Source organism: Pseudonaja textilis, chromosome 13, assembly GCF_049901715.1.
Source record: "Pseudonaja textilis isolate UNSWEBS1 chromosome 13, rPseTex1.2, whole genome shotgun sequence".
Lineage (NCBI taxonomy): Eukaryota > Metazoa > Chordata > Lepidosauria > Squamata > Elapidae > Pseudonaja > Pseudonaja textilis.
Window position 1 is genome coordinate 21,357,330 of NC_142002.1, and position 16,086 is coordinate 21,373,415.

The 16,086-nt window shown below is 59.5% G+C and overlaps 1 protein-coding gene across 1 annotated transcript; it reads left to right on the forward strand.

The window, feature by feature from the left end:
• The first annotated feature begins 56 nt into the window (after nt 1–56).
• Nucleotides 57–15,646, forward strand: RFX7 (regulatory factor X7). The gene is given in 9 exon segments (XM_087941730.1): nt 57–422; nt 425–497; nt 5,077–5,110; nt 5,392–5,474; nt 6,132–6,254; nt 7,181–7,478; nt 8,110–8,317; nt 8,691–8,989; nt 9,320–15,646. Coding segments are annotated over 9 exon segments (4,374 nt in total). The 5' UTR covers nt 57–376; the 3' UTR covers nt 12,530–15,646.
• Nucleotides 15,647–16,086: the final 440 nt, after the last annotated feature.

A 16,086-nucleotide genomic window follows, 5' to 3' on the forward strand; every position in this document is an offset into this window, starting at 1 on the left:
GCCTCCCGCGCCGCCTCCTCGACGGCCTAGCGCGGCCCGGGCGGCGGCGGGGGCGCGCGCTCGCGCGCGGCTCTCCCTGCCGCTCCGGGCTCAGCCAGCGGGCGGCGCTGCGGCGGCGGCGGCTGCGCGGGAGAGGCGGCGGCGGGGGTGCTGGTGCTGCGGCGGCGGCTGAGCTGTGGTGCCCGGCGGCGCCGGAGACGAGCTGCTGCATCGCGGCGCTGATCCGAGCGGAGGGCCGGCCGCCATGCGCCGCCCTCGCCCCGCTGCCTGCGGCGCGGCGGCCGTGCTGGGGATGCGCGGCGGCGCCGGGCGGGCGGGCAGCGGCTCCCTGCTGCGCTGCGGCTGAGGCGGGGGCCGCTCGCCGGGAAGGCCCAGCATGGCGGAGGAGGCGCCGCCCGCGCCCGACGGACCCAGCGGAGCCCCCTGCCCGCCCTGGTGCCCGGCCTGCAGGGCGCGGAGGCCGGGGCGCTGCAGCACAAGATCCGCGGCTCCATCTGGTGAGTGCCGGGCGGGGGGCAGCGGCGGCGGCGGGCGGGGGGCGCCCTCCGGGACCAGGCCGGGGACGCGGCCATTGTCTCCGCGGCGCCGGGGACGGGCCGGATCCAAGATGGAAGACAAAATGGCCACGAGGCCCCCCCGCCACCGCCGTGCCTTTGTCTGCCCGGCCGCCGCGCGGGCCCCGCGGAGGAGGGATCGGTCCCGGCGTCCCCAGCGGCGTCCCGGAGCAGCCCCGCCCCGCCCGAGCCCTGACCGGGGGCGGGGGCGACGGGCCTGCCTGGCCGGGCTGTCGTGCCTGCGCCGAAGGGCCCGGCCGCCGCCCACCCCGGCCTCGTCCCCGGGAGCGCCGGGCGCCCCTCCGCGGAGGGCAGTGCGGGGGGGGGCGCCCTCGTCCCCCGGGCAGCGGCGTTGGGCGGGCTGAGCGGCCGGCCGGGGAGATGCCCGTCGGGGTCCCGCGGCGTCTTCTGGAGGGGCCCCGGGAAGCTGTTTCCCCGCCCCCCCCGCCCCCCGAGGGCCTGGGCGGGCTCCTTAAGGCCAACGAGCGAGCCCCGGTGAGCCGCTTGTCTGCCGCTTTCTGGCGGACGATTATAAATGTTGAGCGGGCGGCTCGCGTGGGCCGGTCGTCTCTCCGGATTCGGGGGTTTTCCTGGCTTATGGCTTGGTGCCCATGAGGGTCATCGATACGGCAGCGCTTGAAGGGCTGGGGAGGCTGAGGCCGCCATGAGGCTCTTCGCTCCTCAGCTGAGCCGCGGGTTGGCGTGGGGGAGATGTCATCCGTGTGTCGAGTGCGTTGCATTGTTGCTTTTTGCTGCAAGCTGCTTTAGAGCCGGGAAGATCGGAACACCAGGAAAGCCTTTTAAACAGTAAATTAGCCAAACGTATTTGGAAAGACTTGGTGGTGGCTGTGCCATATCTGGACTGGGTGGCTTTATGTACCTGGATGGAGGGAAAAGACCAGGGACCTCAACAGCAGCACATGTGCCATAAAATGAGTTTTTCAACCCAAGGTGGTCCATGAGCAAAAACAATAATGCCGCTGACACCTGCTGGGTCCCTCTGTGACTCACAAGTGACACACTACCTCCAGGTAGGCCCACCAGAAGAGTCCACCTGCCTACCAAAAGCCCGTGGGGTGGGATTGGTGATCCTACAGGGGGTTATCACACATAATAATAAAAAAATAATCTGAACAGAAATGCTGATGATAAATTGGAGCCATTTATTTAGCTATTGTGGGCAGCCGACAGGACGAATGGCATTCTTTTACAAGGGGCTTGCTTTTAAATGTTTTCGTAGAAGTCCACAGGATCACGTTAGCTAATGGCGTCACTTTTTCTTATAGTTGATAATAGCTGTTTATCAATTTCTACACAGCTCATTTCAGCTGTGACTTTGAATGGTTTACAAATAACATTTGTGACCTTAAGCCAGTCCTTCTCTCTTAGCGCAGCCTACCTCTCAGACTTGTTGTGGGGAAAATAGGAAGCTGTGTGGGATCTGTTCACCGCCTTCGGTTATTTGTAAAAATAATAAAGGCAGGTTACAAGTAAACAGTGTTACAGCGACGATAAATCTTCATCTACAATACTCTTGGGGCCATACATCCCAACAAAGTACCATAGAAAATTAAAGCAAACGTTCAAATGGATTAAGGCAAAAAAAAAAAAAGTAATGTGCAAAATAATTTATATCAAGTCGGAGACCAGTCAATTGATGTCATAGAACGCCTGCATATTCTCAGATGCTGATTGAATAAAAGAAAAAGCCCTCAGAAACACAAAGCACATCAAATTGCTTCAAAGAAGGGGGCATTCCGGGGGGGCCTCCCCCCACCCCCACATAGAACTGGCCTGTCCAAGAATGTCCCAGTGGGTGGTGGCACTGGCAGCCGGGGAGAGAAGGGAGAAGGTGGCATCAAAGGCAGAAAAACAGCCATCCCACAGCAGAGCTAAGCAACAGCCATCCGCCCTGCCTCTTGCAGTCCTTGGCATTGTGGAGCTTGCATTAAGCACCTCACCCCGCCCCGCTGTATTTGCACAACACCCTAATCCCTGTTTATTTGTCATTTCACCTTGCTCTGTTTTTCCTCCGGGAGATCGTTTCAGCCCTTTTGTTCCATCTCAGTGACATGCTGCCCCTCCGCCCCCCAAATGGGCATCACGTGGCTAAGGTGTTTTTTTGGTTGGGGGGAGTCATGTAGAGAGTGGTGACCGAGACAGGGAGGGGCACCTTTCCTCCAAGCCCCCTGTGACAGCCGATGCAGACCCTTCTCTTCTTGCTCCGCAGTGGCGGAGGAGGTGTCCGTGGCCGCTGCTTCTCCCTCTCTCGAAATGGTGCCATTTTTCCTCCAACAGATTCTTTGCGTGAAAGGAGGCGCAGCCAAGCCCACCACTGCAAGGCCATGTGGTGGCTTTGTTTTGTCTGGCTGCCTGGCGCTGCATTTTTCCTCCGGTTGGATGAAAAGGCTGGAGATTCTCCTTTTCTCCTTCACGGATGGAACGGAAGATTGTCCGGGCTTCTGCTGCCTTTGGAGATTTAATCTCTGGGCTTCTGCTTTATTTTCGCTTTGTTAAAGCTTTTACGCTAATCGTTTTTGTGTCCGCATGGAAGATTCGCCTCTCTGGATGTGGGAGTTTAGGTGAATTTTGGGAGGATAGCAGGAGGGGCGTGGCCCAGAGATGGGAGAAGACACCTGGGACCCTCATGGCCCAGAGAGTCGGCCAGGCATTGTGTGGGGGTTGCTGGAACCTGTCCTGCTTTTCATACAGCACAAATCGGGTGTGGGGAGGAAAACCCGAAAGAGTTTGAGAATTCATGACCCAACAGCAGAGAACAGGAGGGAGGCATTGAGTTGGGGGGAGGCAAGTTGACCCCACGGATACAGAAGGCAGGCAGAAAACGATGGCTTGCAAGCTGTGGGGCCAGGTGGGGGTGGGGTGGGGGCTTTTACAGAGGCAGAGCATCAGGACTCGGGGGAGCTCAGCCTGACCTGTTTCCATGGCTGCCTCGGTTATCTCGGGCATGCCCCTGCCCTGCACAACAGCACTGCTCTGCATGACTGACGGCCACGGGGAGCTCCTGCTGAAGGTGCCACTCGCAAGTCTGTCGCTCTTGGTATGGGTGTGACCTGCGCCCCCCGCCCCCGCTGCTTTGGAATGGCCCCTGAACTTACCAAGTAGCCCTGAGGACAACTGGGGTCCCTTTGGGCTGGGTTGGGGAGCTGCAAGCAACCCAGGCAGGCACTTGCCCTTGGCCACAAGTAAAGGAGCCGGGGCCTGGTGGGTTGGGGGCCTTTCCTAGACATTGTAGAGCCGCATTTTCCTGGGCAGTGGGCTCTTCTGCCCCGCTGCTGCTGCTCCTGTGTGGCCGATGCTGGGCGTCGGATCCCAGCCCAGCATCAGCTGCGCTGGGCAGGGCAGGGCAGGGCAGGGCAGGCTGCCTCCCTTGCAGAGCAGGATGGGGTGTGGGGTGCAGCCGCTGAAGGCAGATGCTGGCAGACTCCGCCCAGGGTGGAAATGCCGCTGCTGCGCCCCCTTGTTTCGGCTTTGCTCCTCCCACGTCCTGGTGGCTTTCTCTTGCCATGGCACTGGTGGGGGGGGGGGCAGGCTAGATCCTGCCCACAGCCCGGCCTTTCCCTGCACCTCCTGGGTGCTGGTGAGAGTCCGGGGGGGGGGGGCAGCATCAGGCTGCTGTGCCTGAAGCCTGAGGGCTGGACTAGCATGAAATTGGGGGCTCAGGAGAGCCGGGAGACGAAGTGTGTGAGGCCGAACCAGCAAAACAGAGAGTGCACCGTTATGGCGGGTAGGACTCATTGCCACAAGACAAGGCAATGGTCAGGGGGCGGGCTGGCTTTGAATGGGCTTCAGTTGACTGAGGAGAGGAAGCTGAGTGGGCAGCGGCCTTGCAGTGGCCTTCCTCGTGGAGGGAATTTAGATGCCCCCCCCTCCCCCGGGGTGAGAATTACAGGGGCAGAATCGGATCAGAGGTACTTTCTGCTTTCTGTGGTTGAGCCAGAGAAGGTGCATTCAGGGGTGGATTGTGGATTGTCCCATCTCAGCTGGGACATTCCTGGCCAGGCTGCTTCTCCACAAAGAGGGAGTGGCCACTCCTGACGGTCATCTTGCCTCTCTTCTCTGGACCGGAGGCTTCCCGAGGAGCTGAGCTGTCCGGAGTTTGGCAGCATTCTTCCTCTTCTGGTCTCCTACACGCTTGGAAAAGCACCGGTCAGCGGGTCTAACATTATATGCTCCCCACACACACTGAAAGTGACCTCCCGGCCTGGAGGTGTCCACTCCTTAAATAAAGGCATTCAAAGATGAAAGGATGCAGAGAGAACATTCCTTAAGGTTCTGATCGATTGAAGCAGGGGATTCCAGGTCCCTCTTGTCAGTCTTCAGGTGCCTCTTGCTTTTCTGCCAAAATGGAAGGCGGCTGACAGTCCTCCAGGCCCTTTTCCCATGAGAGCAGTTGGGGAGCCTGCGGTGCTGCACAGAAACTTTAGGATGTGCGCTTGTTTATAACGACCCTGCCTGTTAACTTTTGGGTTTTTGTTTTTCCTTCCCCCCCCTCCCTTTTTAGCAAAGCTGTACAATCTAAAGTGGACTGCATTTTGGTGAGTAAAAGCTGGAAATGGGGCCAGGCGCTGGGACTTCCAAAGAGAGGGTCCTTAGGCTTCTTGGGGGAAGGCCCTGTCCCAAAAAACTCTGAGCTGCTGGCTGAGAGCTTCCAGACAGCAAAGGCCCACACCTCTCTGGGGCAGGAGGAACAGCGGGGCAGGGAAGGAGGCGGCCAGCTTTTCTAGGCTGCCCTGAGATTTCCCAGGAAAGAGGTTGTGGGAACAGGAGCTCCGAGGTGCTGGCCTCACGGTGGTGACCTCCCTCCCTCTGTGTTTAGCAAGAAGTTGAGAAGTTTACAGATTTACAGAAACTCTACCTCTACCTTCAACTGCCTTCTGGTCCCAGCAATGGCGAGAAAAGGTAAGGGGGGGGGTATCCCAGGACCTGAAGAGCATCTGCCCCTCCCTTAACTCTACCCAGTCACCCAGCCGTGCCGGGAGGGCTTCCTCTGGGGTGGCCTGGCGTGGTGCCTTTGGCTCTGGGGAAAGAGTGAGAAGCCTTTCCCAAGGAAGGGCCGGTTCTGCAATACCTTGAACCCTTCAGGGTTAATGGAAAGGGAGTTTTCTGGGAAGGGCCTGGGGAGTGTCTGAGCTCTGCTGCCCCTGCTGGAAGGAGGCCTTCTCCGTGACCTCCAGCCCTCTCCCCGCACCCCTTTCACTGCCCCCCTGGCCGCCGCCTCTGCGAACTGCCTTGGCTTGTGCAGTGCCTCCCTTGTGAGAGAGAGCACCACAGCCTTCCGCGGGGAGCTTGCCTCAGACCCTCCGGGCCACTGCTTCCCACGTGGGCAGAGGTCTCACTGCTTCGTGGGGCACGTGCTCTCCTTACTCCGGGCCAGCTCTGTATGGCGACACTCGAGGCCCTCAGCCCCAGGGAGGCCGATTGGAAAGCAGCTCCTGTGGTGGGTCTTCCCCAGGGACAAGGGCCTTCGCGGACTGAGGCCGCCTCCTCCTGAGCCCAGGCAGGGGGGCATCTGGTGGGGATGATGCTAACGCCCGATGTCCCCTCTTCCTGCTGCAGCGACCAGCTGTCTGTCTCCTCCAGCCGCGCTCAGCAGGTGCACGCCCTTTCCTGGATCCGGAGCACCTTGGAGGAACACCCGGAGACCTCCCTCCCCAAGCAGGAGGTGTACGATGAGTACAAGTGAGTCTCCCGTCCGGGGCCAGGGAGGGCGCCTGCAAAGGGCCGGCGGGCTGCTTTCCGCCCTCTCCCTCTCCAGCAGCCTCTGGCCCTGGTGCCCCTCGGCTCTGCCTGCTGGGCTGCTCCCCTCTCTGGATCTCAGGGAGGCGGTTGCCGGACCTCTGCTCGCCTTGTGCTCCGTAGGGTGCTTGGAGGAGACTCCCCTCCAAATTGAGGCGGCAGCTCTTCAGCCCCACTGACCTGGAGGGAGGTCCTGGGCAAGTCTCCCCTTGGAGTCTCAGAGACCTCGGGGAGGAGGAGCGGTCAGTCTTCCACAGCTGGGCTCGCCTGCCACCTGGCGAGAGAGGCCATTCCCACCATCTGGGCCGAGATGCCGGCATGCCAGCGCTCTCCCTCCAGCCACCGTTAGCCTGCTCTCCGATGCTGGGGCTTTGCTGTGCCACGGCCCAGATTGGGCAGCCAGGCTCCCCGGGGAAGAGCTGGGGGAGTGCTGAGATGGGTTTTGTGGTACCAGTTCCCTCCCCTCACCCAGAGGGCTGGTGGGAGGCTCTCTAGGGCTGCCCTTCCACCTTCCCCTCTTTCCTCCTCCTCCTCCTCCTCCTCCTCCTCCTGAGGTTTCTGGGCTCTCCCTGCTGGTCAGGCGGAAGGAAGCGGGTGGCGGGACAGGGAATGGGGTTCCCTCTGATCCCAGGAGCGTCTTCAGTGGCAGGGACTGCAGGGTTAGGGTTAGAAGCCGTGGGGCTGGCTGGACGAAGCAGGCCCCTCCCTTCTGGTGGGCAATCTCTGGGAGGGCCGGCTGCCCTTTTCTCCGCGGAGCCTCCAGGTCTCCCTGCCACTCGGTCGGCTTGCTCTTGGACACTCTTCTCCCGTCCTCGGCCGAGCCAGGCCCCGGGCCCGGGGCCTCTCCCGTGACCCTCCTTTCGTTTCAGGAGCTACTGTGACAATCTTGGCTACCACCCGCTCAGTGCCGCAGACTTTGGCAAGATCATGAAGAACGTGTTTCCCAACATGAAGGCCCGGCGCCTAGGCACGCGAGGCAAATCAAAATATCCTTTGGGAAGGGCTTCGGGCGTCTCTGGGCTGTGGCCACATAGCAGGCAGTGCTTGGAAGCAGATAATAGCCCCTTAATGTTTGAAATCACATATTGCTACAGTGGACTTCGGAAGAAAGCACTCGTGCAGATGCCGTCGCTCCCCAATCTGGACTTCCCCAAAACTGGAGACGGGGTAAGTTGCTGCCCTCCAGGTCTCCTCCGGGCGGGCAGGCGGGTGGGCGGCCACCTCCGGGGCGTTGACTGCGGGGAAGGGCTCCAGGAGCCGGAGGACGAAAGGGATTTGACACCCGAAATCGAGTTTCACGCCCCTGCTCTAGAAAGAGAAGGCCGGCCTTCAATTGGCGAAGAATCCTCCTCGTCGGGCTGCATCCTGGACTCCTTCCTGCACAGAGATGCTTTGAATGAGGAGGAGGTGCCTTTGGAGGCCTGGGGCTGTGAAACTCTGCAGCAGGGCAAGGCGCACTGTGGCAGCGTGTGCGTGTGCCTTAGCCAGACACCCACCACTGTGCCCCGTCTACCGACAGCAGCCTTAATTGCGGGTAGTGATGTTTTAAAGAGAGAAGTTGACTTTCCATAAAACTTGGGTTGAAATAATCCTCCTGACCAAAACTGAGGTTGCTATAGGAGTTTTCACAGCAGCCTCTGGAGCTGTTGGTTCCCAGGCCCCGTTTCCCTGGATGAGAGGTGGAGCCCTCCGGGCCGGGGGGGCTCCTTCCGTCCTCCAAGGGGCGGTTTCCCAGAGACGGGGGCAAGGCAACCCCAAGCACACCTGTCAGTCCTTCTTCCTTGTGCTTCGCTCTCAGCTGGACGGAGCAGAGCCTGCTGGGCGCTTGCCGAGTGCCGATGAGGAGATTGTGTCTGCTGCCTGCCAGCTGGTCTGCGAGTGGGCTCAGAAAGTGCTCAGCCAGCCCTTTGATTCTGTCCTGGACTTGGCCCGCTTCCTGGTGAAAAGCCACTACACGGGCACCAAGTCCATGGCAGCTTTGGCAGTGATGGCAGGTGCCCCCGCAGGTAAGAAGGGAGGAAGCAGTTTCCCTCTCACCCGGGCACCCCTGAGGGGCATCAGGAAGGCACCTAGCCTTGCAAGAGCTGCCTCCCTGGGTCAAGATGAATGCCCAGGGTGTGGTTTCACTCCGGACATTGAGAAAGGCACTTCGGCTGTGGACGACGCTGGGCCGGTAGGGGGTCCGCCAGGCGTCTATGGCAGCTAGTCCGCTGGACTGGGCAATGGTGAGGAGAGGGAGGGGGGCTGCCCAGTTTTCTTTTGCCCGTGTAAAAGAGCACCCTGGGCCTCCCTGCTCCCTCCGGGGTGGCGGAGAAGGGGGCTTCCTGGGAGGGCCGAGCTGAGCCTTCCCCTGGTCAAGGCCCTGCCTGCCCCTTCCAGGACTCAAGGGGATCCCGCAGCCGTCATCGGCTTTTGTCCCGACGGCAGAGAGCAACTCCTTCCAGCCCCAGGTGAAGACGCTGCCGTTGCCCGTGGATGCCAAGCAGCAGCTGCAGCGCAAGATCCAGAAGAAGCAGCAGGAGCAGAAACTGCAGTCTCCCCTGCCAGGCGAGTCCCCCGCCAAGAAGGCCGAGGGCACAGCCAGCAACGGGGTCGCCAGTCTTCCGAATGGGAGCCCGGCCATCCTGTCCCCTCAGTCCATTGGCATTGTGGTGGCTGCCGTGCCAAGCCCCATCACGGTAAGTCTCCCGGGGGGGCAGCGAGGGGCGGGCAGGGCTGCCACCAGCAGCGTTGAACGCTGGGACGGGACCAGGCAGAGACCCACGGAGGGGGCCCCGGGCTCCTTCCACGATTTGGAGAGGCGGTTAGCAGGAGCGACTCCAGGAGGGGCAGAGGTCGGTTGAGGCCCTGAGTCAAGACTTGGGAGGGCAAAGAGAGGGGGCGGGGGAGGGATGGGAAGGAGAGTCCTGCATGGCTGTGGGTGGGAAGGTGCATGGAGTCCCCGCTGGCCAGAAAGCAAACTGGGCAGCTCAGAGCGCAGCCTTGGTGTCCCCTTTCCTCCCCTGCAGGTGCCAAGGTCCCGGCAGTTGGTAACGTCTCCTAGCCCGATGGGCTCGGCCGAGGGCAAAGTCCTTCCACTCAACGTCCAGGTGGTCACTCAGCCCATGCAGCCCGTCAAGCAGTCTCCAAAGACTCCTCAGAATGTACCGGCCAGTCCCGTGGGAGATCGCTCTGCCCGTCATCGCTATGCCCAGATCCTGCCAAAGCCAGCCAACACCAACGCACTCACCATTCGTTCCCCAACCACAGTGCTCTTCACGAGCAGCCCAATCAAGACGGTGGTTCCTGCTCAGCACATGAACGTGGTCAAAATGACTGCCATCTCGCTTGCCCCGAGCGGTGCCAGTGGCACGCCCGTCAAGCACACAGCCTCCGCTGTTGGCGCAGGAGCTGCAGACGAGCCCAGGGGCATCCCTCAGATCAAGAACGGGTCTGTGATTTCACTCCAGTCCCCGGGAACCAAAGGTGGTAGCGGAGGCCTAGCTTCTGCCTCGTCTTCGGTCGAGGTCAAGCTGGAGCCAGAACTGGTGCTAGATGAGAGCTTGCAGCAGAACCAGGAGAATGCAAACCCTGCTCCAGCGGTCAGAGTCACCCTGCTAACACCTGTGGACCAGTTGAGAACTGGGGAAGCCGAGGCCTGGAAAGGCCAGGCGGAGGAGCGTCTTGGAGCAGCAAGCGGTGACCCCCGGGGGGCGCATTCAGAGAGAAAATCCCTTTCCCAAGCGCATGAAGGCCCCCCAGGCCCCCCGGAGGCGGCTCAGCATGTCTCCAGCGCCAGCATCGCCCCCTCGCCTACTGCAGGCGACCAAGGGTGCCCGAAAGGCCTGCGGAAGAGGCTGCCTTCTGCCTTTGTGGATGCTCAGGGCCCCCCTGTCAAGAAGCTTTCTGTGGGGCAAGCCTCTGCAGAAGCCCCCAAGGCCAGCGGTGCGAAGAAAGCCCAGCAGACGGGCGTCCTGCCTCTCCCTAACAGGGACAGTCCGGCTGCCCTTCTCCAGGGTCCCGGCCAGGCGGCCCTCCAAATCCAGTCCGCAGGCTCAGGGATCAGCCTGGAGGCCTCCTGCCCCCTGGATGCTGACCTCATCATTGCCCCCAGCGACTCCCTGCTGGAGCCGCCCCCAGCAGCCTCCTCGGCAGGTGTGGAAATGAAGTTGGAAGGAGACATTTTTGTCCTAGGAAACGGCTCGAAGTCCGAGGGCAGCCTGAACCCCAGTGTGTGGCAGCAGCTGGCCAAGGGGTCCCCCTTCGCCCAGGAGGCCTGCAAGCCCCCCATCAGTGTTATGGCGCTGGCTGGACCATGCGATGCTGAGGACCTGGCCAAGTCCGCCTGGGAACCGGTGCACTTGGAAGGGTTCCAGCCAGCCGGGGCAGCCTTTGGGCAGCCGTTGCCAGATCAGGTCCCGCCACCCCCTCTTGACCAGCCCCTGCCTGGCCAGAGCTCCGGCCAGCTGCCCCTGCAGCAGGAGCTGAAGGACTTTGAGGACGCCGCTTCCCAGTCCCACGAGAACTTCTTCTCCTTTGACGATGACCTGACCCAGGACAGCATCGTGGAGGAGTTGGTGCTGATGGAGGAGCAGATGTCCCTGAGCACCTCACACCTCTACGGCGCCTCCCTGGGGATGGCTCTCCAGAACCAGGGGGAAGCTCAGGGGGGACCCTTGGCTCCTCACCCCAGCAGTGCCCACTTCTACCACTCGATCCACAGCAGCGGCACTCCTGTTCATACGCCCACGCCCACCCCGACACCCACGCCCACGCCCACACCCACCTCTGAAATCATGGCAGGATCGCAAGGTGTGTCACGGGAGAGTCCGTGCTCCAGGATGGCCCAGACCACGCCTGTTGACAGCGCCCTGGGAAGCAGCCGGCACACGCCTGTCGGCACCCCCCACTCTAACTGCAGCAGCAGCGTGCCCCCAAGCCCCGTAGAGTGTAGAAACCCCTTTGCTTTCACCCCCATTAGCTCCAGCATGGCCTACCACGATGCCAGCGTGGTTTCCAGCAGTCCTGTGAAGCCCATGCAGCGGCCCATGGCCACCCACCCCGATAAAACCAAACTGGAATGGATGAATGCCGGCTACGGGAGCGTGGGGGGCTCCTCTGTCACCAGCCAGGGGATTCTGCCTGGCTACCAGGAGTCGGTGGAGGACCGTTTCAGGAAGCCTCATGCCTTTGCTGTCCCTGGCCAGTCCTACCAGTCTCAGTCACGGCACCACGATCCCCATTTTGGGAGAGTGACCCCCGTCTCCCCCGTTGGCAACAAGCAGGAAGGTTTTGCCGTCCCTGCTCCTCTCGATAACAAAGGGACCGGCTCCTCTCATGGCGGCCATTTCAGATGCCGGAGCGTCAGTCCCGCCGTGCACCGCCAGCGGAATCTTAGCGGAAGCACGGTCTGTCCTGTCACAGCCGTGCTTCGCTCTGGAACGATGGTGGGCTCTTTTGGGAGTCCGGTCGCCCCGGAAGTTCACACCTCCTTGGTGAACGTCCATGCAGACCCAAGTGCCAGTAACCTCGCCCAGCGCAGCCAGTCGGTGCCCCTGACGGTGATGATGGAAACGGCCTTTCCGCAGCCTCAGAAGCAGCCAAGCTCCAAGAAGATCACCAACGTCTTGCTCAGCAAGCTGGACTCAGAGAACGACGATGCCATGCGCGGCCTGGGCATCAACAACCTCCCCTCTAATTACACCGCCAGGATGAACCTGACTCAGATTTTGGAGACTTCTGCTGCCTTTCCAAGTGCCAATGCCCAGAACATGCCCCCGTGCAGCCCGTCCGTTTTTGAATTCCAAACACCAGGTTACCTCGCTAAGAACAGCAGCCCCGACCCGGCAGACTTTGCTTCTGGGGACACCGCAGCCTCTTCGGAAGCTGGGGAGCAGCAGCTGGATTTCAGCGGCACCGTGAAGGAGCTTTTGGAGGAGAGCAGCCTGCAGGGCACCCAGGTGCCTCCTGACTTGACCAACGTGACCTCAGTCTTCTCCAGCGACATGAGGCTGACCTCGGAGCTCTCTGGGAGCATGAACGACCTGAACGCCCTGGACCCCAACCTGCTCTTTGACCCAGCCCACCCGCAGGGCCAAGACGACGAGGCCACACTGGAAGAATTGAAGAACGACCCCCTGTTCCAGCAGATCTGCAACGAGTCCATCAGCTCTATGACTTCTGCAGGTTTCGACTGGATGGAGAGTAAGGACCATCCCGCTGTGGAAATGTTGGGTTAAGGTGTGCGTGCACGTGTGTGTGTATGTATACACACATATACATGTTTGTGAGTGAGTGCGTATATATATATATATATATATATATATGTATATGTATATGTATATGTATATGTATATGTATGTATATATACGTGTGTATATATACGTGTGTATATATACGTGTGTGTGTAAATATATATATACACGCACACACGTGTGTGTGTATGTGTGTATAAAATCTATGTAGCACACTGTATTTAAGAAAACCTAAAGACAAGACATGCTGTATTTGTCTTAATGGAAGTGCCTCCTGCAGCAGAAACAAAATTTGTGACATTTTTTTTAAAAAAAGAACTGCTCTACCAGCTGCTTTATTCTTCAGCAGGGTGTATACAATCTTAACCGATTTTTAAGGCATTTCTGAAGGATGCAGCCTGCTCCAGAGCCAGTATTAGGTTTAAAAATGTTGCTTACCGAAAAAACATGGCTTGCTGCCTCTGGAGGAGAAAGAGTTTTTGCGGGAGGGAGGGAGGGAGCTCTCCCCACCAGCCTTCCCTCCGCCTGCTCTGCAGGGCCTTCCATTGGCCTCGGGGTTCAGAGAGGCAATGCTGAAACTGGGAGGGTGCATGGATGGGTTGCATGGTGCATCGGATCGGGAAGTGCTTCTGTGCCCTGGGTGCATAAAGAGCCTGCGCCACTGCTGGCACGCTTGGCACACCAGAGAGAACAAACACCCTGGTCACAAACAAACTCTGTGTGCCCGCAGAGTGGGAAAGGCAGCCGGGCCAGCGCTCCCAGGTCACTTGGTCGGAGATGATCCCCGGGGGGCCTTTCCCAAAGGATGGTGGACTTGCCCCCCCCCCCCCGCTCCATGGGAGGGCCCTGGGGGGGTGCTCATTGGCCAGTTGCCAGGGAAGGCCAGCGATAGACAGCACAACTCCGAGTCAGGTGGATGTTAACTCCTTATCAAGGGCTAATTTGTGGCTGGGAGCAGGAGAGGCTCCCAAGAAAGGAGACGCAGCCCAAAACCTTTTATCGCAGGGTGGATCATATTAAGAAAACACCAGAATGTTTTAAAAGCAAACAAACAGTTTAATGCTGCTTTTAATGTCCTTGAGTAGAGAAGATTAGTTCCAACCCCTGCAATTAATAAATCTCTTCCTTCCATGGCAACTCTACCCTAAAATGTTTGTCAGGATTTATAGTTCTTTTTGTTCACATGAAAAACTAGAATGCAAGAATGACCATGATTCGGGTTTCCCTAACTCACAGGCTTTTGAGAAAGAAAGAAAGAAAAAAAAAGAAACATTTTTCTGCAGAAACTAGTTAGTGTTTCGATGATTGACACAATTGGTCAGTTCTTCCTTAACGAAGTCATGCCCAGTTGGAGGAATCTTGTTAACGCTGGAGGGTGAATTTCCGAGGCCTTCCATGGTAGAAACTAAGGGGAGCCTGCCGTGGCTGAGCCCATCCTTGGAAGTGTTCCTCCCAGCACCCCCTGGAAGTAGGAGGGGCGCTGGGGCAGGGTCCCAGGGATTGGCACTTCAACACCAGCAGATGAGCAGCTGTCCCAAGGGCACCGCTCTTGCCTGGCGTCCCCGTCTCACCAGCTCTGAGCCTCTTACCAGCACAACTCCAGGGAAGGTGGGGTGGTCCTGCCTGTTGGAGGAGAAAGTGCCCTGAGGCAGCTGACTGGGCAGAACCAGCCCAAGGAGCCCCTTGTGGTTCAAGGTGCGTTAATTCCCTTCTGGGCTGGGATGCCTTACGAGGAAGCGCCCAGGAGGCAGCGCCCTTGCCTTACGCCAGGTCAGCAGTGGGAAGAGGGGGAGGGGGCAAAGTCAGGCCTCTTTTGCTTCCCCTCTGGGGCCTGGGAGCCGTCACCCCTCTACCCGATCCCTGACTTAGGAGGAGGTCTGTCTCCACAAGCTTTTGCGGGTTTTATTCCCACGTAAAGGTGTGTCTTGTGAAGCCTGTGCAGCTATGAGAATCTGCTCCTGTACAAGCACATGAAGGGCCCTGGGGCCACTTGTTTCTGTGTGGTCCTCAGCCAGGGAGGAAGCCTTGGCTTTTTCCAGGGTGGCCCAGGCCTAGTGACCCACCCCACACTGCTGGCTGTATGGTTCACACACACACACACACACATACCCCACTCAAGTAGTATTGGTGGGGCTGTCCTATGGGATAATACAGAGAGGTGGGGCGCTGGGCGTAAAGGAGTGGGCTTCCAGTGCCCAATCCAGGTGTGCCCCTGGGCAGAGTGCAGACTTAGATAGAAACACCCACTTCCGTTTTCTTTCCAGCAATAGTGTCGCTGGTGCTTGGAAGCGGGGGGGACAGGGGAGCTGCAGGGCCCAGGCGCAAACCCCAGTGTGAAGGGGCTCCCCCCCCCCATCCCAGCTGTAATGGTGCTAGGGGGCCGTCCCCTCACTCTCCCTTGCCTGCCCTTCCTGGGGGTCTAAGCACTGCCACAGCCCAGGCCTCCCTGTTGCCCTTCCTCGTGGCCCACCCCTTCCCCGGGATCAGGGCAGTTTGGAGGAGGAGGAGGAGGAGGAGGTTCTGGGCTGTTCCTCTACCAGGAAAGGCCGGGTGTCCCCGAAGGAAAGGTTGCTTGTTTTATGTAGCAAAATTATCTCAGTGAGATACATCTCCTCTTATTCTCTTACCTGAGAATCTTACAGCAGGAACAGTCTGTGTTTGCCTCACCCCTTGGTGCATCCTCACCCATGTGCATGCGGTGTTCTCTCGGCTTGCCTCGTTCGTGCTAGTTAGACTCCTGTCAGCCGCCCCATCTCTCCCTCCCCCCCCCGTGCTGGATCGGGGCCAGTTCTGCACAACCAGATTGGCATGGGGAGTTGCCCGCTCGCTTCACAATCCTGCCAGGCTTAAAGGCCGCCCTTGGTCAGACGCTGCTGCTTCCCCAAGTGGGTGAAGAAGCCACTCCTGGCGCACCTGGACCCTCCGTGAACTCCCCCTCCCAAACCCAGCCACCTAGCTTTCGAGGAGCGTTTCGTTGTCTGTTGGACCGCTAAAGGACAGTGGGTAGGTCTTGCCGCGTAGCATTTCAGTTCATTTTTTTATTGGAAGTGCTCAACATTTGTTTTTTAATGTTTTCAGGAACAATAAAACATTTTCTATGAAGTTTGACTCCAGAAGCAAGTTCTTGGGAATTCAAGGGTCTCCATTCTTTCTTGGCCTGAGGAGGGAGGGGGGACTCGGGGGGCTTTCCTGGACTGGACACAGGCTCACGGACGCTGTCCCTTTGGCACTCGCTTTCCTCCAGGCCCAGCGCTCCTCTTTGGGAAAAAGCGAGGACCCTGGGCCGCACCTTCCCGCTCCCTGGCCCCCCAGGAAAGCGGCATTGGAGTTAGAGGTGAGCTAGGCTGGATGGGGAGATCTGGTGGCCGCAGGACTCAAGTGGGGTCCTGGGTTCAGCAAAGTGGCCAGGAGGGAGGGGGGCCCTTAATGGTAACAACCCCAACCCAGTAATGCCGCTGCCATGGGAGAGTGGGGCAAAGTGGGTGGGAGGACAGCCGTGGTAGGCTTGTGGGGGGGCCAGCTCGAGGGAAGCTTATGGTCCC